This window comes from Podarcis gaigeae, assembly GCF_964106915.1.
Source record: "Podarcis gaigeae genome assembly, chromosome: 2".
NCBI classification, from domain to species: domain Eukaryota; kingdom Metazoa; phylum Chordata; class Lepidosauria; order Squamata; family Lacertidae; genus Podarcis; species Podarcis gaigeae.
In genome coordinates, this window is record NC_139679.1 from 14,716,530 (window position 1) to 14,742,809 (window position 26,280).

A 26,280-nucleotide genomic window follows, 5' to 3' on the forward strand; every position below is an offset into this window, starting at 1 on the left:
GCTTTATGTTGTTTAAATCGCATTACCAATCTTAAACCTTTTGAGTAAGCCAGACTACATCCACACACACATACAGTTCAGACACATCACATGTGTAAAAGTCAATGGTAAAACTTGTGTGCTTTGACTAGAGACACCGTCATGGTGATGGGTGTGGAATATATGTCACAAGGGGACGTGTGTCGGTGGGGTCCCAGGTTTCCCTCTCACAAAGGCGTCCCAAAGCACATGTCCTAATGGAAGCAAAGGCACTGACAAGGGCGCCCTGGAGAACGGGGTCGGGGGCGAGGGACTCTTCTCAGCCCCCAATCCGATTCCGTCCCAGCTCTTTTTGTCAGTTTACTTTGTCCTATAAAACTTAACAGGAGCTCCTCTGAGCCACTTCTGCCCCTTCCACCTCCTCCTGGTTCCTCTCTCTCAATTATGCTGAAGTCCTGGTGGGAACAGCCTTTGTATCTGCATATGCACAAACGCAGCGCGCGAGAGATGGCTGCCTCCTTTCTTTCTTCCTCCCTCCGTCCCTTTCCTCCTCCTCTTCTCCATAGCTCCCTGCTAGAGCCACGCTGCTTTTGGAAGACTACGCAGCACGCGGCCTGCAGGGGGTACCTCGCTGCTCTTTCGCTGGGCGACGCTCTAGCCAGCGCCCCCGGCTCGTTTCCAACGGCCCCCTCTCTATGGTCGGCATTGCAACGTCCGCTGGGGAAAAGACGCGCTGGCCGGGGCGTCTCTGTCGTTCCAGCGCGGAAGAGGTCTGCACGGGGGAGGAGAGGGGAGGGCTCTCATCGTTTCCGGGTCAAGGCGGGGTTGAAATCGCCCCGCTCTCCAGCTCCCCCTCCCAGACCCGCCGAGGCCGCCGCCGCAAGAGCAGCTGCCGCAGCCCCTTCCCGCTGCCCTTGCCCTCCTCCCGCCGCCGCCATCCCGCCCGCCCGCCCCGGCTCTCTCCTCCTCCCCTCCCCCCGTCCCGCTCCCTCCGCCCGCCCCGGAGACCCGCGCACCACCCGCCCTCCCTCCTCCCGCTCCCCCCCGTCCCGTCCCCTTCCCCGCCCCAGCGAGGGAGCGAACGAACGCGTGAGCGGCCGGGCCTAGCCACCCCGCCAGGTAAGGGCTTCCCACCGCCCCTCGGAAAGTACTCGTCTTTTTTTCTCCCCCTCCTCCCCCCCCCTTTCCGAATCCCCGGCCTCGAGTAGCTGCGCTCTTCCGCCAACCCTGCGCCTCGAGCCGGGCCGGGTCGCTACGCGAGTTCGAGGATGCGCTTGCGGCCTACTGCGGCCGGGTCCCACCCGAGTGCGTGTGAAGCGCCTGGAGTCGGTGGGTGGGGGGAGGGGTGGCGCTGTTGCTGCCATTTGCGTCTCGGGGAGGAGCGGGCCCCGCGTGGAACGCGGCTGGGGGGGGGCCGCAGTGGACTGGATGGCTGCGTGCGTGTGTATGTATGTAGTTGGGGGGGCGCTCTTGCTGCGTCACATCGAGCGGGATGTGGGCCCAGGCCTCTTGCGCGCGAGGGAGAGTGATGGCGGGGGGAGGAGGAGAGGGGCGGGGATTTTTCTTTCAGCCGGGGGGGGGGGAGGAGGAGGAGGTTGACGCTAAGGCGGCCGGCTGTGAGTAAGAGAATGGAGGGAGGCCTGGCTCGCGGGCCGGCGGCGGCAGCAGCAGCGGGCGGGCGGATCTCATGGCTGGAGCGGGAGGGGTGGGGAAGAGAAAACAGGACAGTTGCGTCGTGTTATTTAAAAACGCGTCCCGCCAGCTATACAGCGCCCCCTTCTTATTTTTTTTTCTCCCTCCGATTCCGATTCTTTTTTAGGCAGCTCTTCTCCACTGGCGGAAAGTCATTGTGAGAACTTTATAGCGCAGCTTTAATAATAGAAGTATAAAAATTAAAATAGAGCCCTTTTTCTATTAAACTGGCCGGTGGAAGGAGATTACACACACACACATACATACATACATATATATAAAAGTAGTTTTAGTATGAGGATGTGGGATTTGTTTAATATGCCCGTTCCCCTCGCCCTCGACCCCTCCACGAGTTTGAAATAGGTTTGACTCTAAACTTGGGCGGTGCAAGGTGCAGATCTGCAAGTTTATAATTGCTCGTTAGAGTGGGCAGCTTTAGGGTGGGAGATGGTTTGAGAACTTGGGGAAGGTAAAATACTGTAAATAGGAACTTCACTGGCTGGTGAAGAAAAATTGCAACTTTAGACTTCCGGTGGTTTGAGGATTGGCCTGTGTGGCTTCTTTATAAAACCAAAATCGGTTTAGGGTTGACAACCTTCCTTTCCATATATTTTAACTTAAAATCTATGATATGGCTCAAGGTGTTATTGTAGGTAGTAATCCCTGTAAATAAAATTCTTGAATATTGGAAGTTAAATGGATTAGTTGAGATAAATAAGAATTCAGGTACCAACTTGTGCAATGTTGCAGAAACAGCAAACTATTGGTGACTTTTAAGAGTTAAGTCTTTTATTTGGATTTTTGCTTTTTTATCTTAGACTAGTGTTAAAAATTATTTTCTTAACCTGATTCATAGTTCAGTTTTCAGCTTGGAAGTTGCTTGCTGTTACTTTTTCTCTTCATATATATGAAAGAAAATGACTTTTATATATATGACTTTCACTTGATTTGAAAATGACTTCTTGCTCTCTAATGAGTCAATTATCCCTAAGCCTACTTAAAAGGTGACTTCCTGTCACTGTTCAGTAGTATGGAAAAAACACACTGCTCATGCTTAAAAGCTGTTACTTTACATGGTTAAAGTTAAGTTTCATCGCATGGGTGATGGGGTTCTTGTTACTTATAGTTGACGAAAAGAACCATCAAATTCAGCAGCAGGCATACATCTTGTCAAATATAGACGGATTTTTTTAAAAAAATAAATAGTGAAGCTGTGAAAGTGACTGGGAAGTGCTTCTGCTGAAGCTATTTGTAGTTTGCTGAGCAATGGAACTGGAAACTGAAAGTGACAATTGATCTCTATCTCTCCTTCTAGCAAAGGAAGGAGGAGGTCAAGTTGTTCAAGGGGATATGTCTATTCTGTGCCAGGAGCATTCAGGGGATCGTCTTTAACCAGTAGTCTCCAATGGGCATTAACACATTTGGCTACTAAGCACTACCTGACCAGTTTGTGAATAAACACATAGGAGGTGTAAACTTCTGCGCATCAACTGATTAGTGACAGTAAGCACATGCAAATCTGTGGCGTTGACAACTTGTCGGTGACAGTCAACTGGGCCTATTCCTCAGATTAAATCTAATGCAAGATACATGTAATGCTGAGGCCTGGAAAAAAGAACAAATACAGGACATCAAAGTGTTCAGATACTGCCAGAAAACAGTATTAATGAGTTAATTCTTGTGTGGTGACAGTACAAGATAATCTTTTTATTTTATAGGTTGATTTTCCTTCCAGCGACCAAAGATTTGACCACTTTCAAGCCTGACTTAACTGAATACAGCTCAAGATGGACACTGGTGTTATCGAAGGAGGTTTAAATGTCACACTTACTATTCGCCTACTTATGCATGGGAAGGTACTTGCTTTTCCTCATCTTGGTTGCGTCAGACTGAAACTAGGTCACAGTAAATGCCTTGGAAAACCCAGTTGTCTGATCAAATTAAAACATCAGTTTGCTCTTGGCGTACCATGTTCTTTGTAGTAGAGCGCTCAGTTAACCCCAGTGGAGAATATAATATTGTAATAAGTTGGTTGGGTGCGTCTTGGAAAAACAACCAAGCTGCCTCCTTAAAATATATTTAATCAGAGATTTACAATATTTTGTTCATATATAAAGCTGCTCTAAGCACCATCTAGTAAGGATGCTGCATTCAGCTTTTTAATGTCCAAATTTGCACTGTTATGCAGCTGAAGGCTTGTTTGTACGTAGAGGGTGGGTATAAGCAGAATATTGTCTATACACTGAAGGGTGGGCTTTTATTTTGGGCTGTCAGAATGACTGAGAACTACATATTTCTTATGTTTGCTGTTTCAGGAGGTTGGAAGCATCATTGGGAAGGTAAGTGGTCCAGTGTAATTATTATATTCTTTCCTTAATTCAGATTAGTGACACTAATAACCAGTTTCTTTTTCCCCCTGTGTGTTTGTGTATAGAAAGGAGAATCCGTGAAGAAGATGCGTGAAGAGGTAGGTTCTTGGGGATAAGAGCAGTGAAAACAAATCAAGGGAAAGTTAAATATGGCAATAAGGGGCTCCTCACCTGGTAGAAACAGTTTGCTGAGGCGATAGCAGTCAGTTTGAAAGATACGACGTTATTCATGCCCAGTATCAACTTGAACATAGCAATTTATGACTTTCCAAAAAAACCAACCAGTCTTGATGGGAAGGAGTGGTAGCTATTTGTATCTCAACTTCTGAAAGCTGTGTGTGTCAGTTTGGCAGTATCTCTGCTAGGTACTTCTGATCTGCCTAATGCACTAAAATCTGTAGCCTTATCCTTTGCATATTTATTTGGAGTAAGTCACAGTAAATTCATTGAGCCTTAATTCCAAAATAAGTGTGCATAGAATGGCTGTCTTACTAGAAAATCAAACGGTGGTGGTGGGAAGAGGCAGAATTAGAAAGGGGAGTCTCCTTTGACCTGCCTTGCAGAGGGTTGGGCTGGATGGCCCTTGGGGTCCCCTCCAACGCTGATTCTATAACTCCGTTCCTCCCCCTCCCCCCCTTTTTAGAGTGGTGCTCGCATTAACATCTCAGAAGGGAACTGCCCAGAACGGATTATCACTCTTGCTGGACCTACTAATGCAATTTTCAAAGCATTTGCTATGATCATTGACAAACTGGAAGAGGTATGTGACACCACCCCTTTTTTTTGATGGGTTGAATAATGTGTGTTCCATCTGCTGATGTGTTGGAGGTGATGATGTGGACCCATCATTTCTGGCAGTGTTGAATGTGGTTACCATCTTTCCTGCAAACACAATGAGAAATTTACTCATACACGCCACATTTTGTGGAAACATGGAATTTCAATTCTACACAGTGGACTCTTAAGACTCCCTTGAGAAGAAAAATTTGGAGCTTTTAATTTTGGGATTAATCTTGATATTTGGTAGTATAGCAATGGAATGGCTGTCTGATTAAAACAATTTGATCATTGCTCAAGAATATAGAGAACTTCATATCTTAAAGCATTTCTCAAAGTTCTGTAAACTAGTTCACTTTTTATGTTGCTCAGTTACAAGTTTACTGCCAAATTCGGACTGGTACAGTGTTCCAAACTGCAATTGGTTTTCAATTGCCTTTCAAATTAATAGCTTGGTGAAGTCATTTTACTTAGGATCTTAGATTCACTTAACCACAGCTGTATGATTTGTTGTAAGCTGTGCCTCTTTAAACTTTTGAAATTCAGTGCTTGAGCATTAGCAGAATGTCAGTAACCCGAGAACACTTTTTGCTTCCCTACCTCCCCCACAAGGTTCGAGCTTCTGTCCTTGACTTGTGAAAGATGGTGTCTTATTGCTCCTGGCATGGAGATTTGCAGCTTGCTTAACAGAATAGCTGTTGCAGCTATTGAGTTTAGTTGCTTAGGCTGTGCTGTTTGTAAGGCTTACATCATAGCCAATGTATGAAAGATACTGAATATAAGCTCTGGCACTAACAGAGGGTTTTTGTTCCTTGAGTGCCAGGCCTTCATGAATGTTGTGCAGGCTTGGCTCTACTGAACCAGTTTAGAGTTGACATCTGGCTGCAGCGATTTTTTCACTGTCTTACAGTGTGGAATGATGGACAGCCTCTGGGATGCAGAGATTATCTACTCTGTGGATTTTTGCTGGATAGGAGCTTACTTCTAAACACCCACTATATTCTTGGTTCATGCTACAAGAGAAATCTCTGGAAAAGTACATGGGGGAGTTAATTAGCTAGCCCAAGGGCACCATAAAGTATATCTCCTTATTAAGAATATCACTAAGCTTAAGAAAATTGTACATGTTCCAGTTCATGCTCCCAAGGTGGCTTATTAACAATTAATGAGCATGCTTTTTGCATTCTACTCATACTCCATCAAGGAGTTCATGGTGCAGGAAAATTGAGTCATCAGGATATTGTGGAAGAACAAGGTGAATTAAGCAGTTTAGCCATATTTTAAATTTTTTATCAATACAGTTTCTGGCTGTGACTATGTGAGAACAGTTTCCTAAGCAGAAGCGGTTGTGAACCAGAGGTTGCCAGTTTTTTGGGGCCTGTGGGCACACTTGCAAACTGGATAAACTGTTGTGGGCACTGTATACCCATCACAACCAAGCACACATTGTGACCTATTCTATAGGCTGCAACAGAATACTTCTTTCAAGCCTAATTTCAGTGGGGGGAGGGGACCTAGTGAGCAGCAGGGACAGCTACTGTCGGCACATGTGCATTCGCAGGCAGTATATTGTGAACCCTGCTATAAACATAAGTGCTGCATAGATAACAAATTGATGGACTATAATGATGGAACAAATACTTGGACTCTTTGGTCCTCTATAAAGTGTGTGCATTGCTGGAACCTCACATTTTTTGTCTCTTGAGCATCATCATTTTGTTGAAATTTTAACCTCCATTTGAAATTTTGATAGTTAAAGTTTGTTAACTTGTGCTTTCAGGACATCAGCAGCTCAATGACCAACAGCACAGCTTCTAGCAGGCCCCCCGTCACTCTGAGACTTGTGGTACCTGCCAGCCAATGTGGCTCTCTCATTGGAAAAGGAGGCTGCAAGATCAAGGAGATAAGAGAGGTGTGTACTTAGACTTGCGAAGTTTGTGTGTGTGTTGCAAAATGCTGCTCGTTCCCCTTCACCATGACCCCGCCCTGTGCCAAATGTATTGAGGTTGAATGCCACACATAGACTCTGCATCATCCTGCTTAATACAGCCGCTTATATTTAGTGCTCATGAAACTGAGACGAAGAGCGGCTGGAGCCAAGCGCAGTGGAGTCAGGTGCTTTTTGTAAGTTTGTATTCCCCTTTTGGTCTCCCGTCCTTTATCTCCAGGGTCAGTTTATTGCCAGATAAGCGGCAGACTAAGACCTTTAAAGAAGTTGAGTTGTATGCAAGGCTGGCATCTGGGATTTTTATTGACCACATTACCTAACTAATCAATCTCTTTCCATCCCCCTTTCCAAATTAAATCCATTGGTGCTATGAATGCGAAGACATTGGAGTGTTAATACCTCAGCTAATGTATCAGCATAGAATAACTATTAATATTCACCTTTGGGGCCCATTTAGAGCCTTTCCTCCATGTATCTTGGTTGTGTAATATTTCTCTCATTTTGAGTCTTGGGAGAGGCCCCAGTTCTATTTGATTGAAATCCCTCATTTTAAAAACAAATGGGTGCATGGGTTGAAACATTTCAGAACAATAAATATGCCTACATGGCATATTAAGTGGTACAGGCCAGGTTAAAACTTTACATAACTGAATCCTCAAAAATATGTTAGCTGCATTTTCATTATGTGCTTCAGCCCATCCATGAGTGTTTAGGGTGGATTATAATGCATTCTGATTTTTATTGCCCATTTCTGCCTCTTGCACCACTTTAAAATTGAGCTAGCCTAGAAATAGAGATTTCCTTTTAGCTATCCATTTGCAGTTGGTTTCAATTGTCTTGACTACGTACTCTGGCCAGAATGCCATGTTGGCAAGCACTCCTACTTAACGTCAGCTGCAGGCCTACAGATACCAATTGCCAGTTCAGCATTGCTGCTGTGGCAAAGTGTTAAACATAGGTGAACTATTGTTTCCTAATGTTTGGCCCTGGTCTCACAAACCTACACTAACCTTTCCATTTGATTAGGATTGTATCCATTATGGAGTTTGCTTCCTCTGTTCCCAACCTCCTCTGCTTAAGAGGAAAGAAGAAAGTTGTTTTTGGTTGGCTTTCCATCTTGAAGCCCTTCCATTAGTTCATTTCCTGCCTCAACCAAGGGAGCATGCCTCTCTCTTCTCCTGGATAATTCCCCCCCCCCAGGCTTTATTTTCAGATTTATTCCATTCCTATATCTTCCCTTTATCTAAAGCTCCTTGTTCCTAAACGCAAAATTTGCCTTTAACTACTACTATCTTTTTCCCACCTTTGTGGAATAGAAAGTAAGTAGTGATAGGACTTGTGGGATTCTGTCCCTGTGGCTGTCATACAGGATTGAATGATCCTGTCTGATAAGTCCAGTCTTCAGTAACAATGGTGCCTGCAAAACCTTGTCTTCACTTCCTAGTTTTATGCAGCTTTGAGAGCAATAAATTTGTCCTCATGAAAGCTGGACTTTAGGGGCTTGTTAAGAACACTGGATAGTACGCTGGAACAGATCTTGTGATTTCTGTAATGTAGCCATGCACTAACTTCTCATGACTAGTCCTAAATCACTTTGGAGAAGAAGCTAAGCTATTGCTATTTGTATATGTAATAAATCAGCTGTCCTTCTGTGAGGCTGGAAACCTGACTTGGTATTTTTAATCTTAAGAGCACGGGGGCACAGGTCCAGGTGGCTGGAGACATGTTGCCCAACTCAACTGAGAGAGCGATCACCATTGCTGGGATTCCACAGTCCATCATTGAGTGCGTCAAACAGATCTGTGTGGTCATGCTGGAGGTGAGTAATGGTGGAGTGACCTGATTTATTTAAGATACTAGATTAAAATGAGTAAATGCACACACAATGCACAAATAAATGAGAGAGGGATTGTTGCTAAAAGCTTTTGAGACAAGCAGAAGGGCAAAAGGAGCATTGTCACTGGATTGTGGCCAGCTGCTTTCTAGTTTTGGAACAGTTGCTACAGAATTATTTTACTGACAGCTGCTTCTCCCTAGTGGTGGTGTAGTTTCGGTTTTAAGTGATGTATGTGAAGGTCACTGGATATTTTCAAATAAAGCATTGGTTCTTAGTGGGTTCATGTCCACAGTATTTCCTGGAAGAGAACCATCAGAGCCAAGTCAGTATAAAAGCAGCTTAGGCTGCCTGAAAGCAACACCTGCAGTACAACTGTAGGTGCACTTGGAGGTATCAATCCTTGATCTAATGTGAGCAGCTCACAGAAAGCTCAGATTGGTGATTACTTGATGTAACAAATAACTGCTGTCTGATTCAACCCGAGACCCTGCAAAGTGGTCTTGTGCATGCCCCTCCTTTTGTTGTAGTGGTTGTAGTGCCCCCCTTGCCCATGACACCTCGGCGAAGTCTGCCTTGCACGTCTAGAACCACAGATGTGAGAAAATTGTGAAGAAATCTAAATCAATGCTTTGTGTCTCGGATTTTGATGACACTACTGCCTCCATAGCAGTGTCAATCAAATGAGGAAGACTGTGAAGTGGATAGCTCATTAGTTCAGACAGCTAATAAACTGACCCATATAGCTTTGTGACAGATGCTTAACCAGACTCTATAATTAACCATGTTTTTCCTCTTACTCTTTTATAATCTAGTCTCCCCCAAAGGGTGTCACCATCCCCTACCGACCCAAGCCATCCAGTTCTCCTGTCATCTTTGCAGGCGGTCAGGTAAGGACATTCCTCTTGTTGGGCATGGGTTGGGGGCAATAATATAGTAGCCTACCAAGCTTCAACACTGCCAGCACACATCAAACCACTCTGCATGCTTTATCACCTGTGCTGCCCATCTGGCCAGCATAGTGCTACCTCTGCTGCTTTGGTTTTGTTCTTTGGAAGCTGCTTTCAAATGTTCAACAGGCTCTGAGGTCCTTTGGGAATCGTAGTCAGTAGTGTGGGTTGGAGGAGTTAGCTGGAATTTGAAATTTGCACCAGACATAAGACCACAAGTCAGCCCACAATTTTTTCTGGCCTTCAATTTAAGACAGTGTTCAAATTAGTGGCTGATTGCAGTAGGCTTTGAATTATTCTGAAGAGTTGTTCTAAAGCAGCAGGGGCTGAATAATGAGAAGGACAGGTGTTGGGAGAACTGGAACCCAGAGGATTGGGAATGTGAGGTGGAGATATGGCTGATAATCCTATGATACTGAATCCAAAATTCAGAACATTCTGGAATTACTTCCTTTTACTAGATGGTAATGACTTAAGGATGATTTAAATGCTGAATGTTAACTACAATTTGGGGAGGACACATTAAAGAGATGCCAAATAATACTGAATCTGACTCGCTTCCCAATGCTATTATGTAATTGCTTCCAGTACACAGAAAGGTTGGATACAGATGTGTTAAATTTTTGGTAAAACAAGCGCATTGTTGCGGCCATTGCAGGATGGGACTTCAGTCTCTCAGCTTGCTGGAATCCTGTTACCGTTCTCATGGATTTCATTGAAACAAGTGTTCTTGAGTGGGCTGTGCGAGTTCAGATAGATCCTACAAGGCATTTTAAAGTTGTAGCTGGACTTGTGGATACTTGCAACTGTTTTAGGCAGATAGATTTCACGTCAGGTTGAGGCATGAGGGTTTGAGAAGCTAAAGCCTCTCAGAACTTCATGCCCAGAAAAGACTTCTGCATAAGTATGTGGAGTGGAGTTGGAACACTCTGGGGACTTTGTCATTGGACTGCTTTTGAGCACAGTGCCTCAATGCCCACCTGTATTTTTTATTTTTTTTTAAAGAAGGCTATACAAGGCTATACCAACAGTGCAGAAGCTTCAAAGTGAGTTTGGTGGGGTGAACTAAGCAAATATTTGCAAGCCTGTCTAAGAGCCTTTTTGGCTAACGGGTGGGGTATAATTGCTGTAAATGCTGGCTGTGAAAGTGAAAAATGGCAGAGCAGAGTGTTAATGGAAAGTTTCAGTCAGTAATAGAAATTTAGAGGCAGCACCTGGACAAGGCTGGCTGTAGTTCACCCAGTGCTTATACATTCACATGCCACTTATATTGGGCTATCTGGCTGATACCTCTTGCTGGGGGAAAGGTGCTGTCGTGCTCTTGTTCTTGCCTCAATCCCTTCCCTTTTCTTTCCTGCCCCATTCATATTACCTACCCTCCCAGAGGCTCTTGACAGCTTGCTAGGCAGTTAATTGGCAGTGGAAAGGCACATGGGAGGTTACTGAAGATATAGTGGCAGAACCTCACTTGCATCCTGAGGTTGGTCTTGTGGCAGGTTAGTCCTGTTATGCCTTTAGAGAGCAAGACTCCTTTTGCCTGTGCAGGCCCCCTGCCCCTGAAGGTGCCGGCAGTTGGGAAATCTCGCATTGTCTGGTGCTACTGATGTGACATGAGTTGGAGTAAGCCAGCGTCTGTCTTTAGTACAGGTTAGCCCTTGATCAGAGTAAGTTTTATATGACTTTGGTGTTGGCGAAAGGTTTTGGATTGACAGCCCTGGAGACTGAAGTCCTCTATTTATCCACAGGACAGGTACAGCAGCGGCAGTGCAAGCTACCCCCACACCGCCCCATCAATGTGCCTCAACTCTGACCTGGAGGGACCACCTCAAGAGGTGAGAGGGGAGTTCAGTCTCCATGGCCCATTCAATCCTTGGCCTCTTTGAGACTGCCAACAAGGGTGGCAAGACTGGTGGTGGCGGCTTGTGCTGTGAACTCCTGTTCATTGGGAACTGGATTAAGGCCACCAAACACTACCTGGCAGGCCAATAGTCAGCCCTGCAGGTGATAACTGCTTCGTCAATTCCAACCTGGGCTGCACTCCCCCCCGCCCCTGGCCTGCAGGTGAGAGACTTGTGCCCTCAAAGCCTCACTTAGTGTTAAGCAAGTCCCCACGCAGTGAGTGCCTTGCTGGGTCACCTCAGTAGGGTAATCCCCAGAACCATCATGTTTGGCTGCTTCTCTCTCCCTATTCTTCCAGATGCATTTCTGCCATCCAGCACCTGACTGTAGATTGTCCACTGCAGGTTCCTAGGCGTGTGGATTGATGGGGTGACTTAGTGGGGTGGGGATGAACACCCAGCTGGTTCCTCTTAGCTTTAAAAGCAGTTGGAGGCATAGGAGGTCTGGTTTGGAGTATGCCTAGGGCAGGAGGGCTTGTAGCACTGTCCAATCCTCCACTACACAACAAATCTTCACCAACAACCAGCTGCTGATACTATAATTCTTTTTGTGGTGGGGACCAGTTTCCCTTCTCACACTACGCACACTAGCAAATTCAAGCAGCCCCCTTAAGAGAACTGCCTGCCTTCAGGCTCCCCACCAACAATTCTCCCCCCTCAGCTCTCTGGCTTCCTGGCTAGTTGAAATCTGTCTGTCACTGGGTGGCTGTCCAATGGTTTTTAATAGGACTGTTTTCCTCCTTTTTGTAGGCCTATACCATTCAAGGACAGTATGCCATTCCACAGCCAGATGTAAGTTTTGTTTACACTTCTTGTCTTGAAATCACCCCACTTCTCCCTTCAAAATTTCTCCATGCTTTCTCAACAAGCAGCTTTAGAAGTCTGTTTTGATTTGAAGCTGAAATCTGACCAAAAACGATCCTCAAATTTTGTTCAGCACTTCTTTGTGTAGCCAATCTTAATCTGTCCTTTTTCTGCCGGCCTGTGACACACTTGCACAGCAAAGCTTGGTACACTTTTCCAAGTTTCAGTTCCCTTCTTCCCTCCCAATTTGATGTAAAGCCCCACAAACAAACAAAACAAAACTCCATGGTATACTGTCATTGTGGTTCTTGGTACAGGGCATAGGGCATCTTGGTGTAGTGCACTTCACCGTGGTGGTGGAGGAGAGGCTGGCCTCAGACTTCTGCTTTGCTTTTGTCTCCAAACATGATACTCTGCATCATGTATAGTCACTGTGCAGGTGTGGCTAGGAGGTGGTGGGGCTTTTGCTTGGGGTGCCTTTCCTTGGCACGCTTTCTTCTAATAAAGCCATTAGCTATCTTTGCTTGATGTAAAAGGATGTTTTTCCTTCTTTACCCAAACCTTCTGGTATTTGAGCTAGATGCAGCACTTGCAGCTTCTCAGTGAAAGATACATAGGGATTTGATCTCTGCTCATAGCATGTTTAGAACAGGCAAGGGTGGGGCTGGGGTAAGTAGGTGTAGGGGAGAGAGCTAGAAAACTGCACTGTTTAATACTGGGGAGAGCATCTGACTCCATTCTGGTCACTCCTCATGATATACCTCTCCCCTCCAAATGCTTGACAGAGTCCTGCATGGTGTAGTCCCAAGCACCACTGCAAACCAGCCTCTGTGTTACTTTGCCTGTTCGTGCTTGTCTCCTAGTGTTCGTCACAATTCACTGCAGATGCCTTCTGTTGAGCCAGGGGACTCTTGAGATGGGTGTTGGCCTCATGCCCCATGGTGCTTTCCTTCTGTCTGCACCCATCTCTGCTCAGGGAAGCGCTTGCACCTTAACCCAGTTTTCCCTCTCCCAAACTCCTGCCCCAAGGGGCAGCACCTCATGCTCAGCTTGCAGTGTCTGTTTTCCTTTAAATTGTATGCTAAGCAAGTAAGCCTACGAATTTCCTAACATCAGTCTTTCTCTCTTCCTTTCTAGCTGACCAAGCTGCACCAGTTGGCAATGCAACAGTCACACTTTCCAATGTCTCATGGCAACACTGGATTCAGTGGTATGAAAACTCCTCCTTTCTTGTGCAAGCTACCAGTCCAAGAGTCTTTCTTCACTTGGCCTTTAGTGCAGATGTTTGGCTTAAGCACCATTGTTTTACTTATATATATATTAAAAAATCCACAGGGAACCATCTTGGGGTGAGGGTGGATTTCACTGCCCTGAAATGAGATCAGATTGCTATTAGGTAGAGTCTTCATGTTGCTTTCCTTCTCTCACCCTTTCAACAGCTTTGCCAGTTACCTCTTGCCTTTCAGCTGCTGCGATCCTGACACTAGTGCCAAATTGTGTAATAGCTTGTCTTGTGGCTGAAAGCCTGATAAGGCTTCAGCTAGGACCATCACACTTACTGTCCCTTGTATCTTGACAGGCGTTGAATCCAGCTCTCCAGATGTGAAAGGCTATTGGGGTAATGACTGAAAAAAAACACAAACAAACCTGTAGTTAACTCTATTGTGTGTTAATACTGGTGGGAGATTCTTTCCCAGGCAGCAAATTCTGCTAACCCATATAGTAGAAAGGAACCGCAAAGTAGTGTTAGGTGCAAAGGCCAGGCTTATTAAACCTCCCTTCTCTTGCGAAGAAATCTAGCTGGAAACTGTTGGAGAGCAGGGCATAATAGAATGAATGAAGTGTCTTATTTCTCATTTGGTAACCAGTTTGTTTGCTTGTGAAGGTGGTAGGTCAACCACAAGTGTTTCTATAAACAGCTACATTGGACCAATAAAACTAAAGGTTGGACCATGCTTTTTGTGGCATTACTCCTTTCTCCATTTTGGTCAATGCAAATGTGTTCCTCCACTTCTTGCGATGTTTTTGAAGCAAGAACATCATTGACATACAACTATAAGGCACAAATGGGAAGATGAGAATGCATGTTTGTTTGGGGGTCTGTCTTTGCTACAGCTTTGTAGGACTCTTTAAAAAGGTCATCCCGGCTCATTTGTTCTTTCTTGATTTGAACAGAGTCACTACTTCACCCCCACCCTGGACAAATAAAAACCATTCTGTTGGTGCTTGCCTTATAGCCAGAGGGTGGAGTTTACCATTGTGCTGTGGCGTATATCGCAGCAGAGCAATCATTGCAACCTTTAAGACCGAATGATCTCCCCTCTCCCCATGCATTGCTCTGGGGGTTATTCCCACCCCTCCGGCCAATTTCAGGGGTATATGCAGATGAGGGGGGAGAAGCCCCATTGCTCAAGGGGAATCCTTCGTGCATGGCTTGTGCTGACGGGGCTCGTTAGGTGAAACCTGCCAATTGATTTTAACCCTGGTGCTTAGGAAGAGGGGCTTGGATTTAACATCTTGCATCTCGCTCTTCTCCTGTTTGAGAAACTCTTCAGGTTAGCAGTTTTTCCTGCCGCAAATGCTAGCCTGACCGGTCTGGCCTCTGTTCAGTGCCCGCCCCCCTCGCCGTGCCTTGCATTAAATTGGTCTCGATCTCTTTTGTGTCTCAGCAGGTTTGGATGCATCAGCTCAAACTACTTCTCATGAACTCACCATTCCAAATGATGTAAGTATTTTTCAGAGATGCAAAATTCTAGGAAATGGTGGCTTGCAGATGGGACAGAGCTGCAACTTTCAGATGGGCCTGGGCTCCGGCGCTGCTTCCAAGAGTCCTGCGGCAGGGAGTTACAGAACTGTTCCTGTCCTGCGCTCTGGACAGCTGCCCTCCACGTGGAGAGAGAGAGCAGAGTTCACAGCACTGCTACAGATGGCAAGGAAAAGGCAATTGGACTGTAATACCGTAATGGGGACATCCAGGCTACTGCCTCTTCTGTTTTGAAGGAAGCTCTTGGGTTAAGATTCCTGACTGTAACCTGAAATGAGAGACAACTTTTGTACTTTCTCATTGCAGTTGCACAGTTTAATTGAAACAGGTGGAGGGATGCAGGATGTGCAGCCCATCACAGGGCGCCATGTGGATTTTTGTGTGGTGAAATCTTGAGCATACAAATACATAGAAAATTGGGTGCAACCAAATCTGATTCAGCTGGCAGCAGTGCATGGGCCTCTCCGTGCTCTTGGGAGAGCATTGCAGATGAGAACAATTGAGACAATACAATGGTCTGTTAGATTTTTGCAGGCAATTTCATGGGGTGACTTCAGGCCACCACAGAGCTATCAACTGCTGAAGCTGGCCAGTCTGTTTGGCTAACCCAGAAGTAGCCCAACAAAAGGCTCGAGTGCCTATGTGGACCTTAGTGTATTTGTACTCTGCTTGCACAGATGTACTTTATGGGTGGTTATACCACCAAGCTTTGTTTACAAACAAGGTTTTAGGTTCTGTTCTCTGGGTAATACTGTTACGGCAGTCTGTAGAGCAGAAGATAGTCTGGTAGTCTAGCGACTGCTGGGAGTGTTGTGAAGCATGTAAGATTTCGCTTTCTCTAAAAAGAGACTTCCATTTTAACAAAGGTGCATTTTATATATTTGTTAAATTTGTAAGCCACCCTATGCACGTAGATTTCAGGGTGGTTCGCAACATAAAATTACAATATAAGAAACACAAAATACATAATAAAAAATAAGAACAAAGCAAATCAATAATCCTTCCTCCCACAAGGGAAGGCGGAGTGTTTTCACCTGGTGCCCAAATGTGTATGTGTTTGATGTGCATAATGAAGGCACCAGGCAAACCTCTCTGGGGAAGCATTCCACAAACGGAGGCACTGCAGAAAAGGCCCGTTCTTTTGTTGCCACCCTCTGGATCTCTTGGAGGAGACACACGAAGAAGGGCCTCAAGAGGAGGATGTCTGGGTCTGAGTAGGTTCATATGGAGGAAGATACGTACTTGGAATTAAGACTTTAAGAGATCCTGAGTATAGATTTGCCTTCTAAAATTTAGGTATTTGTGGATGACTGGGGATTCTAGTAAAGAAAAAAGAATGCTATAGGGAACAGTCTTAATAGGTAACATGAACTTCAGATCCAGAAAAGGGACTTTCACAAGTTGTTCTTAAACAAAAGTTGGAGAAGTCAAGACAAACTTGATCTTAGACAGGCAACTGAATTTTTATTAAGAGTTTTAAGTTTGATTCCTTTCCACATTTATAGGTACTGTGGAGATAAAATGTTTCCTAAGCGTAAAGTGAACGTGACCAGAGTGATGATTCTTTTCTTGGTCTGCAGTCATGATTTCAGATGATGGTCCCTCCAATTTCATCTAAAATGAGTGTTTTCACCTTTTCCAGAGCAAACGGACTGACAAATTTAGATTGGCCACAAATAATAGTATCCAGAGCGTCTTAGTGGTATAAAGTTTGTTTTCAGTATGCTCACATGTTTTCAGTACAGCTGCACCAAGGATAGAGAAAGAACAATTACAGTAGAAGCCTTTCAATCTGCCTTTCATTCAGAATCTAATGTGTGGAAATCTTGAGGTTCACAGAGAACAAGCATGTGAGCATAGTGTCTGCAATATGAGATAATATATAAAGAGTTGTCTGAATAGTTCATCAGTACAAATGGCTCTTGCATAGATAGGCACACAGATACTGTGTTTCTTGGTAAATAACATGAGGTATCATTCTTGAGTTAACAAATGTTTACCTGATAGTGAAAGCACAGAAGTAGGCATATGCTAATCAGATAATGAGTTGGAATTTAACTAGCTTCCCAGAGGTTAGGCCTGTACTTGACCTGAAAAGAGAATAGCAGGACAAAATGATTATTTTGGAATCCTAAGCTCCATTTTGACCATTATCAACTTTCGTTTCTCAGCTGATTGGATGCATCATTGGGCGTCAAGGCGCCAAGATCAATGAGATTCGCCAGATGTCTGGGGCGCAGATCAAAATTGCCAATCCAGTGGAAGGATCTACTGACAGGCAGGTTACCATAACTGGATCTGCAGCCAGCATTAGCCTGGCTCAATATCTAATTAATGTCAGGTAAGTCTATTCAAATGGCATGCTGCTTGTTAATGCATGTATGAGTTGGCAGAACTGGGGAACGTGAAAGATGACTAAAATCAGGGCAACATTTTGAAAAAGGCTGTTTCTCTGAGCTGAAATAGAACAAAACCACCTTTCTTCTTCCCACTTCCCTGGTGCAAAAGCAGCCTGTGCACCAGACCTCTCCATTGACCTTCTAGTAGGTGGTATGGAGGAAGGAGAATAGAAATAAATGGGATATGCAACACTCATTCCTTGGCAGCGCTTAGGCTTCTTACTAGAATATTTCTGGTTTGTGACAGAGCCAACCAATATTGCTTCTTGAAAGTCCTGTGTCTACTTCAAGGTAGACTAAACTGGAGTCTTGCTGCTAAGCTGAGCCTGTACAAAAATAAGATGCTTAACTGTTCCTTTAAAAAAAAAAACAGAAACAGCTGGTGCCTTTTTTGAGATCTGGAAGCTATGCAGCCCAGTTCACTGTAGTTAATAGAGGAAAGGGAAGAATTGGGACTGCCCCAGGGGTGGAGCTTTCTGCACTGCAAAGGCTGCAGCAGCGCCCTGAGTACTCTTGCTAGCAGCAAAACCCTCAGCTATGGGCTGCAGCAGTTCTCTGCAGCAAACAGTGGCTGCTTCTTGGGCCCTGTCCTTAAAAAGCCTACTTGGCAAGAGGCCCTCTGCCGCTTTTGAGCAGATCAGATGATCTCATAAGGCAAAAGTGAAAGCATCAGCTTAATGGAGAGCATTGACTTCAATAATTAAAAACCCAGGCATGAGCAGCTGGCATTTCATGTCCTAGATTTCTTCCCTCTCTTTCCAACGTAGCTAAAGTGTTCATTGCTGAATGACAGGTTAATGATTAGAATCTATGGGTTAGCCTCTGGCTCCAATGTAAGTTTCTTCCTTCTGTAATGTAGCAAAGTTAGGCTTGCCTGTCACCTTTCAGCTCTCTAAACTGCCCACTAATGAGTTAATGCATTGCAGGGGGTTCGATTAGATGACCCCTTGGGTACCTTCTAACTGCAATTCAGTGATTGGCTAATAGCAAAACACAACATCTGTACAAGTAGATGCTCTCCCAAATACTTATCTGCTATGATTTTTAAAGCAACACTGCTACATTTTCCTTGATCCTTTGCCCTGAGGAAGTTGAGAGCACCTCAATTTTCAAAGAAGTGGCCATTTAGGATGCTCAGGAAATAGTTGATTCCAGGTTAGTTCCCCAGCTGTACTAGTCAGAAACCAGGAAGTTTCTGCCACCAAATTTGAAGTTCTGTGCAGCATTCAATGACTTGCTGCTTTACAGATAGCCAGTTTCTGCAGTTGAGAATTCTTTCTTGGAGGTTCACAGACGCAATATTCTTGCATTGTGGTGGCAAGCAGCAACCAGTTAGCTATACATTGGCTGACATATTATGGCCTGCAAGAAAGAAGGCTGCTTTGTAAGTGGCTAGATGACACTTGGAAAAAGTTATTTGTAAGAGAGATTGCTAATAGGTACTCCTCCATTCTGAACTCTTCAAGGGCTTAGGGTATTTTTTATAGTGTCTAAAAGTCTAAATGCTATCTATAAATCAGGTAAAAAGAGTTTGCTTGCAAAGTTACAGTATAAAGTACTGAGGGGAAGGGAACTGCTATGTAAACAGCCATCCTTAGAGTTTCACATTTTGTCATGCTTACCAACTGTCCTTCAAATCCTATCTAATTGATGTGAACTGCTAAATGTATTTTGCAAGAATCCCAGGTTGTCAAGGCTGGTTTAAGCTAGGAGGACCAGTCATTTTAAACACCAGATTCTGGAGCATATAGGTCTCAAGATGGGGATAGAGTGTGGGTCATTTTGATGATACTGATGATACTGCTTCTTGTGTTCAGCTCTTACTGGGCTGCATGTTACTGGTGTAACATTGGTTAAAATTCATTCAGCTCAGAAACTCATTTAAGAACAGTGTTCATAACTGTTTCCAACTATCTCAGTGATCCGGGCATTCCAAGAATTCTTTTGCCAATTTTCAGTGGAGCTCCTCAAGTGCTCTGTTGAAGCTTAATCCCATGAACAAATGAAATTGTGGAAGATTGCTCCTGCAACATGAGATGAAATTGCTATTCAAATAAAAGACATGGCTCTTTTCTGTAGAAGCAGCCTACATTTCCACTTGCTGTAGTTCAGTATGCAGGAAAACCTAACTGAGAACCACAATGTTGTATCTGAAAAAAGAGACGTGTCGACCATTCTGCAAGCTCTTCCTTATTCTAACACAAATAAAGCCTTCCCTTGGGTGTTTGGCTTGTTTTATAAATTTTTTGAACCATTTTTAAAAACAAAAATTATCCTCTGGCTAGATGAGGAATAGCCTCCCCTGTTTATTGACTGTAAGGATGTAGAAAACTGGGTTGTGTTAAAACCTCTGACAGTTGCGCAAAGGGTTTGTTTATTAAGACTTCCCTGATAATTACGGCAACCTTGGAGTGGAACACAATGCACTGTTAGAATTGGTTTGCTACCTAAATGCATGTTTTGAATACTGGCAGGAACTACAGCCCACCTGCATTAAATCTGAAGGGACAGCTGCATGGGCAGGGGAGGGAGGGAGAGTGGTGTGTTGCAAGATATTGTCAGGAACAGATAGGATTTCAGCTGCCTTGACTACATTAGGTTTAGTGGCAGTTCTCTGCAGGTTCAACAAAATGTGTGTTGTAGTTCAGTATTGAAGCAACCAAGTTTCTGCTTCTGGAATTGAGGAAATAAAAACCTGGAGCTGTTATTCATAATGGGGTTGGGATTGGAACTGTTGTGTAGGCTGGGATTTTTGTTTTGTTTTGAGGGTGGGGGAGAGTTATTAGTGCACCATGGTACACCTAAGAGAATGTTGAGATTCCCTTGCAGTCAGCATTCTCTCCCATCCCACCTTTCTTCTGGCTATGCTGTTTCCAAAGCTTCCCAGATTAGTTTCATGCTATTTAAGCTGTTTGTGTCCTGTGCTTTTTGTGTGGTGTTCCCATCCACCCACCCGTATTTTTGTTCCTTTTTTCCTCTGTTACAGTTTAGAAAGCGCTAAACCCTCCTCCCAGGCAGCCTCCGTCACGATCCCCGACCACCTCAGCATCAACCTCTCTCAACCCTCCACCCCTTCTTCTTCTTCCTCCTCCACCACCACCCCCTCGCTTGCGACAGCGGGGGTCTCCGACGCACCCTCCAGCCTCCCCAACCCTCTTCCGACCGCCCCCTGTGTCTCCAGTCTGCTTGGCATGAAACCCGTCCCTCTCCTGGCTCTAAATGTTGTGTCTGCTGCTAAGGGTGCCTCCACCACCTCAGCTGTGCCATGTGTTACTAACAAACTGAAAACGGAAAAACAGAGATTCTCTCCTTACTGAGTGTCTGCTTGTGGCCTTAGAGGAACAGCAGATTGCTTTTCAGCAATGGGGATCCCATAGAGGAGACTTGGAAGAGCTTTTTTTAAAACTTCAAAAGAAAAGTGAGCTTTGTGATTCCTTTAGGATGGAGTTTCTTTTTGCTGGCAACCTCCACTAGGTCAAAGACAATTGAGCAAGTGTATTAATCTGTTTGAGTCCAGTAGTGATCTTGATTATGTAGCTTGTAGCTGTTGCTTTAGTAGTTTTGTTTGCATTGTTACATGGAATAAGGTGGGTGGGGAGGGAGCTGGGTGGGCAGGGAATGCTAGGATCCGTTAACAAGATAACTCACTTGCAATTCCTTGGTTTAAGCTGTGCAAAGAGGCTACTTTGGCCAAACTTGTCTCAATGTCTGTCCTTTGTAATAAAGCTGTCACGGTGAGAACATGCACAGGTGTGCCTGAATTGGGACCGAACTCTGACCACAAGCCGGTTGAATCTGACATTGCACCCCCAGGCTAAACTTTAAAAAAAAATATTATCTACACTACTGCACTGCACTAACACCATTATTAAGTATATAAACTTCCCTATGGAGGATCTGATACCTAATACACAATTGTGAGGGTGTGAGCTGTAATGGTGCTGGGGGCGGGTTCAGACCTGAATACTATTCCTGCTCTTGTACAAACTGCCACTTGCCAGTGTACACAACTCACCTGCTCAGTAGTACAAGTAATATTCTTTGTGTGCACACCCTTTCCATGTAAAAAAACTGCAGCAGGCCTTTAAAAAGCTTGCATGATTCTGATGCCCATCTTTCTCCACACCCAAGACTTTTATTAGCCACTTAAGAGAGTGAGAGAACCTGGAGCGACATATACGCTGTAATGAACAGCTGTGACAATGCTGTGGGTGTTGCTTTCCTTTATGGCATCTTCTAAAAAAGCACTTGAAACCTGTTCAGCTTTCTGATACTTAGTCCTTAGAGGTGGATATTTCAGACACCTACAGATGTGGTTTTAGAAGCACCTGTCTCCTGATGGCAATACAGGCCATCTGAATGGATGTTCCCTCCCTGGCGCATGTATTCTGTATTGAGAGGTGATAATCTATAGAGGCTGGGCAGTTGGCTTCACTTGTTCTGGTATTTCAACTTGGGCTTTTGAGGCCAGCAGCTGCCTGTTTCCTCCACTAAAGGCTATTTAAAAGCCGTGTGGGAAAACTGGGGAGACAAAACAGATAATGCAGCGGGATGACATGCTCTTGTGTTGAGCATAGTACGTGTTCATTCTTTCTGTCTGCACCTAAATTCACTTGATCTTTAGCCTGGGGTTGTCACATGAACACTACAGACACTTCCTTTTTTTGAGCTCTCTTAGTCTTTCCAAAAACATAATAATTCAGGCAACATTGAATAAGAAACGGTGACAGCTGGAACTGCTAAGAATCTTGTGTTATCCTTTGTATTAAAAGAAAGTTACTAGAACAAGTTTGAAATGATGACTGATGGCTTGATTCTGGGTCTGCACTAGTTAACTCTTTGCATCCAGGGAGCTGGGAGGGCCTGGCCTTATCCTATCATAGGGGACGGGGAGGCCATCAACTGGCTGACGTAATGCAGTTCTGTCAAACCCTTTTTCCTTGAGTAGCAGAAGTCTTTTTTAGTACTTTGTTTCTGCAGTTTGACTTTCACAATTGTAACTTTTTTTAAAAAAAAACTGTTCTGCTCTGTAGTGTAACCACATAAAGTAAAAATTGTCCACTCTTAACCAAGTTTTTGGGCTGGCCGTCTTGTTTTATAGTGTTCTGTAGAGGCTGAATTAATGGGCTTTAATTTGTTCTCGACTAGCAAGTCTGGTTATGTGTTGTCCAAAAGCTATTTGTTCATGCAGCACTACCACTAGCCAATGGGGGTTGACGATACAGAGCACCAAGTGGTGGGAAATTGAGATCAGAGCTTTGTTCATGTTCCCTTTTTCTATCCAGCTGGCATCCATGTGGGCCTGTAATAACCTTTAATTTCTATTAGCTCTAAGTTGAGGTAGGCAAAAGATGTTCCACTGTCATTTTTTTATTATAGCAGAGGTACACTAAGCATATATTACTGAACTGGTTTCCCAAGAATCCTATGAATGGTGTGTCCACTCTTGACATCTTTTAGAATCTTGCCCTTGCCTCCCGTAAATTTTCACTCCCATGTGCAAATGGTTGCTGGGGGATATTGCAGAGCAGATCTGCTTCCAAGCTTTGGGGCCCTTTCCGAGAAATGCAAATAAGTTGATCTCCAGCAGAGACTCATTCAGTAAGCCTCTGAAACAAGCTGCTCTCTGTGTCAACCTGATTACTTTTGTAGCCTCATCCATGGGTTCATGACATGTCCATTTCTTGCAGCAGAAATCTTCTGTTATAACTTGGATTTGCAAGGATCTTGCTTCAAGACACATCAAGTAAACACTATTTGCAGACACAATGTTGGGCTCTATGTGTTCGCTTTCTAGTGCTCCCAGTAAAATTGTCATTCTAAAAGAACCTTACGTAAATTTCTCCCGGATTGGCAGAATTTATGCCCTTACCCCAAGGTACTCCTTCACAGTGAGGGCCAACAGCAAAGGTTTGGTTACCTTATCTAGTTGAGAGGTGTTGACTGTAGGCCATCACAGCACACAGTGCACATGCTTCTCTGCCCTGAAATGGGCATAATTGGCATTGAGGAAAGGTTGTTTTCTTCCAGCTCCACTTAACAAACCCCCTTCCCCCTGTTCTTTACAGGCAAGGGGTCAGAGAATCTATATATTTAACTCTCGTCATGCTGCTAAAAGCCAGACAATACAAATGCACAAATACTGGTTCATGGGGAATAGAGTACCACACCTTTTCTCTTAATTTGAGGAAAATGTCTTTGCTCATGCATATCTGCAGTTTTTGCAAAACTACACTTTGAGGATATGTGTGGGGTGGTGAGATGGGGTGTCCTGCAGACTCCCTTCTCAGTTCTAGAAGAACAGCGTACAAGCCAAACTGCAATACAACAAACTGCACAAACTTTTCCCATCATAAGCTATTCTTATTGCACCCTTGAATGGTTCTACCCTGCCCATTGGACTGTCAGTTTCAGCTCTTTGGGGCTTCTTGGTAGTCTTTCACATTCTAAAAGAAGCAGAAGAATATTTAAATGATCCGGCCACATGGGCAGGGTCTGATCATGAGGGTCTTTCACACCGATAGTGGCACAATTCTTTGGGAAAGACCTGCACAATTTGGCTGCACCCCTGGGGTTGGATCATCTAAAATATTCTCGCAGCAATGGAGTAGCTGCTTATGGATGCACACACCTTGCAGAGCTAGGAGAACCTAGAGAAAGGGCAGCTAGTTTGCCTTGGAACATAAAAGGTAAGTTTCGTATAGCTTGGCTTATCCTCTTGGATAAGATCTCAAGTTTTTAGATAACTTGAATTGGTTGAATTGTGGTTGGGCCTTGAATGTTATTGAATGTTGGTCTCTGTAGGCCCTTGTGGGGTCAGCTTGCAACAGTCCAAATGTGGGAAGGGGTGCTAGTGGAAGTCCTCCTTTCAAGAACCTTGTGTATTGGGGATTTATGCAATCCCCTCCCCCTGCCCACCCTCCCATCAGCAATGGACAGAAATGTGCCTTTGTGTTAATTCTGGAGTAGCAAATTGATTGCTGAAGCAAATGTTAGGTCCTCTTAAGCACTGCTTATTTAAAGCCTTGTGAGCAGTGAACTCATCTGATCAGAGTAACGTGGCTTAGAATATGGTAAAACTTCATAGGCTGAATAAAATAACAGTGGCTTTGGGATTTAAGCATCAGGCAACTGTAAAAGTGGTCTGATTTATAAATCGAACCATTTCTGGCTTGCCTTTTTATGATCTGGCTGGTTAATTCTTTCCTTGCCTGTTAACCATGGAACTTAATTGCCTAACCATTGCATACGTTTTGGTGGCTTCCTTCAAGAACAAGACACTCAGACACACAAGGCAAACTGAGCCACAGCTTGCATGCTAGCGGCAACAGAGGCCACTATGGTGTGCCTACTGCTAACAAAGCTCTGAGTGAGAGGAGTTCTGGTGACTGCCTGGCCCAGCAGGAAAGCAACATTCAGGAACCACTGAACATTTAGGACCATCTAAAATTTACCGCAGCCGCACATACTTTGAGGATAATATATTCCTTCTGGGCATCTTAAATGATAAAGGGGCCTTCCGGCCCACTGCTGATCTACAGCTGCTGCTATATTGCCTGGCATGGTATGGGCTGTGCGGGCCATGGGTCTGCGAGTGATGTGGGAACCAAAGGGTTTTGTTCTGGCTTTTGATTATATCATACGTTTGGGGTTTAAAATATTTGTAGTACGACTGGGTAGGATTTTCTCTTAATAGAATTTTTAAAAAAGGCCTTTAACCTTTGTTCTCGTTGTAGGCTTTCTTCGGAGACTGGTGGAATGGGAAGCAGCTAGGACAATGCAACCGCCTCACTCATTACCCGTTTCTGCTGTTCATCCCCATGATCCATCTGTGTAGTTTCTGAGCAGTCAGCGATTCCAGGTTTTAACTAGTTTGTAAATTTTCAGTTCTACATGCTTTACCCATCCACTCATGATTTTTTTTTTTAATTGCAGCATTTTAATTCCTTTTCTCTGTTCAGCTGTTAAAATGCTGATTCATATTTTAGTTTATAAGCTTCTCCCCCTTTCTTGGCTCATGAAGTTTTTCTGTTATGTCATGAGATGTAAGAGTGGAATTAATACATTTCAGTTTAGTTCTGTAATGTCAGAAATTTTTCAAAAAAATAAAAAGATGGACTGGAGCTTTTTTCCTTGTGAATAGAAAATATTGTGGTGCTCTTGAGTTTTTATAGCTGGCCTTTATTAAGCGTCTGTGACTCCGTAAGGCTTCAGTAAGCTGCTTTGCTTGGAAATGCTTAAAAAGGGTGACCTTGGTGACCTGTTTGGGTTTGAGAGGTGACTGCTCCTAGCTTTCTAGTATTATCAAAAAACACCTAGAGGAGTGGGTTAACACACTGAAGAGGGAAGGGAGGAGTAAATAAAATATGCAAAACATGTTAGCCCACTCCTCTAACGCACAGGACACTAAACTTCTATACTATAACTGCTGTATGTTGGAAGTTCCCTCACAGAATCTCCCTTCCGAGTGAGCTGTGTTTGTGGGGGCCTGAAACTCTTCAAGCCACCCAAATACCTAGGCTTTCATTTTGAAGCTTGGGGCAGGCTCTGAGCTACGCCTCTATTACTGAAGTCGGTTTTTATTTTCAATATGAGATGCAAATTGAGACGGTCAAATCTCATTATGGTAAAATAAAGAAATTCTAATTCCCCAGGACTCTATGCTGCAATGCTTTCCTGTAACTGGGTCAGGCCTTTCACAATTTCAGGAGATGAATGCTAACTATACAATGTGGGTAGCCGACATTGCGTTTCCCAGAAGTTGAACCATGACTTCCCAAAGCCCCAGCCAGCACAGCCAGTGTTCACTGATGATGAAAGTTGTAATCCACAACATCTGGAGAGTAATAGCTGCCCTTCCTGTAGA

The 26,280-nt window shown here is 44.3% G+C and overlaps 1 protein-coding gene across 32 annotated transcripts; it reads left to right on the forward strand.

The window, feature by feature from the left end:
- The first annotated feature begins 691 nt into the window (after nt 1-691).
- On the forward strand, nt 692-25,561 carry PCBP2 (poly(rC) binding protein 2). 32 transcript variants are annotated; one of them, XM_083728943.1, is made up of 15 exons: nt 787-1,098; nt 3,390-3,527; nt 3,987-4,010; nt 4,106-4,138; nt 4,684-4,800; nt 6,598-6,729; nt 8,456-8,584; nt 9,415-9,489; nt 11,295-11,381; nt 12,198-12,239; nt 13,389-13,461; nt 13,831-13,869; nt 14,921-14,976; nt 17,187-17,356; nt 25,151-25,561. In XM_083728943.1, the coding sequence occupies exons 2-15, from the start codon at nt 3,459-3,461 to the stop codon at nt 25,185-25,187; spliced, it is 1,083 nt and encodes a 360-aa protein (XP_083585069.1). In that variant the 5' UTR covers nt 787-1,098; nt 3,390-3,458; the 3' UTR covers nt 25,188-25,561. The 32 variants fall into 32 exon arrangements, with proteins under 32 accessions (XP_083585073.1, XP_083585071.1, XP_083585074.1 ...); XM_083728944.1 differs by having other exon boundaries at nt 14,924-14,976; XM_083728935.1 differs by lacking the exon at nt 25,151-25,561 and adding an exon at nt 20,401-22,486.
- The last annotated feature ends 719 nt before the right edge of the window (nt 25,562-26,280 follow it).

Coding starts and splice junctions, on each gene's coding strand:
- PCBP2 (XM_083728935.1), top strand. CDS start 3,459: ATGGACACTGGTGTTATCGAAGGAGGTTTAAATGTCACACTTACTATT. Junction 13,462..13,830: donor TGGCAACACTGGATTCAGTG/GTATGAAAACTC, acceptor GTATCTTGACAG/GCGTTGAATCCAGCTCTCCA. Junction 17,357..20,400: donor CAATATCTAATTAATGTCAG/GTAAGTCTATTC, acceptor CCTCTGTTACAG/TTTAGAAAGCGCTAAACCCT.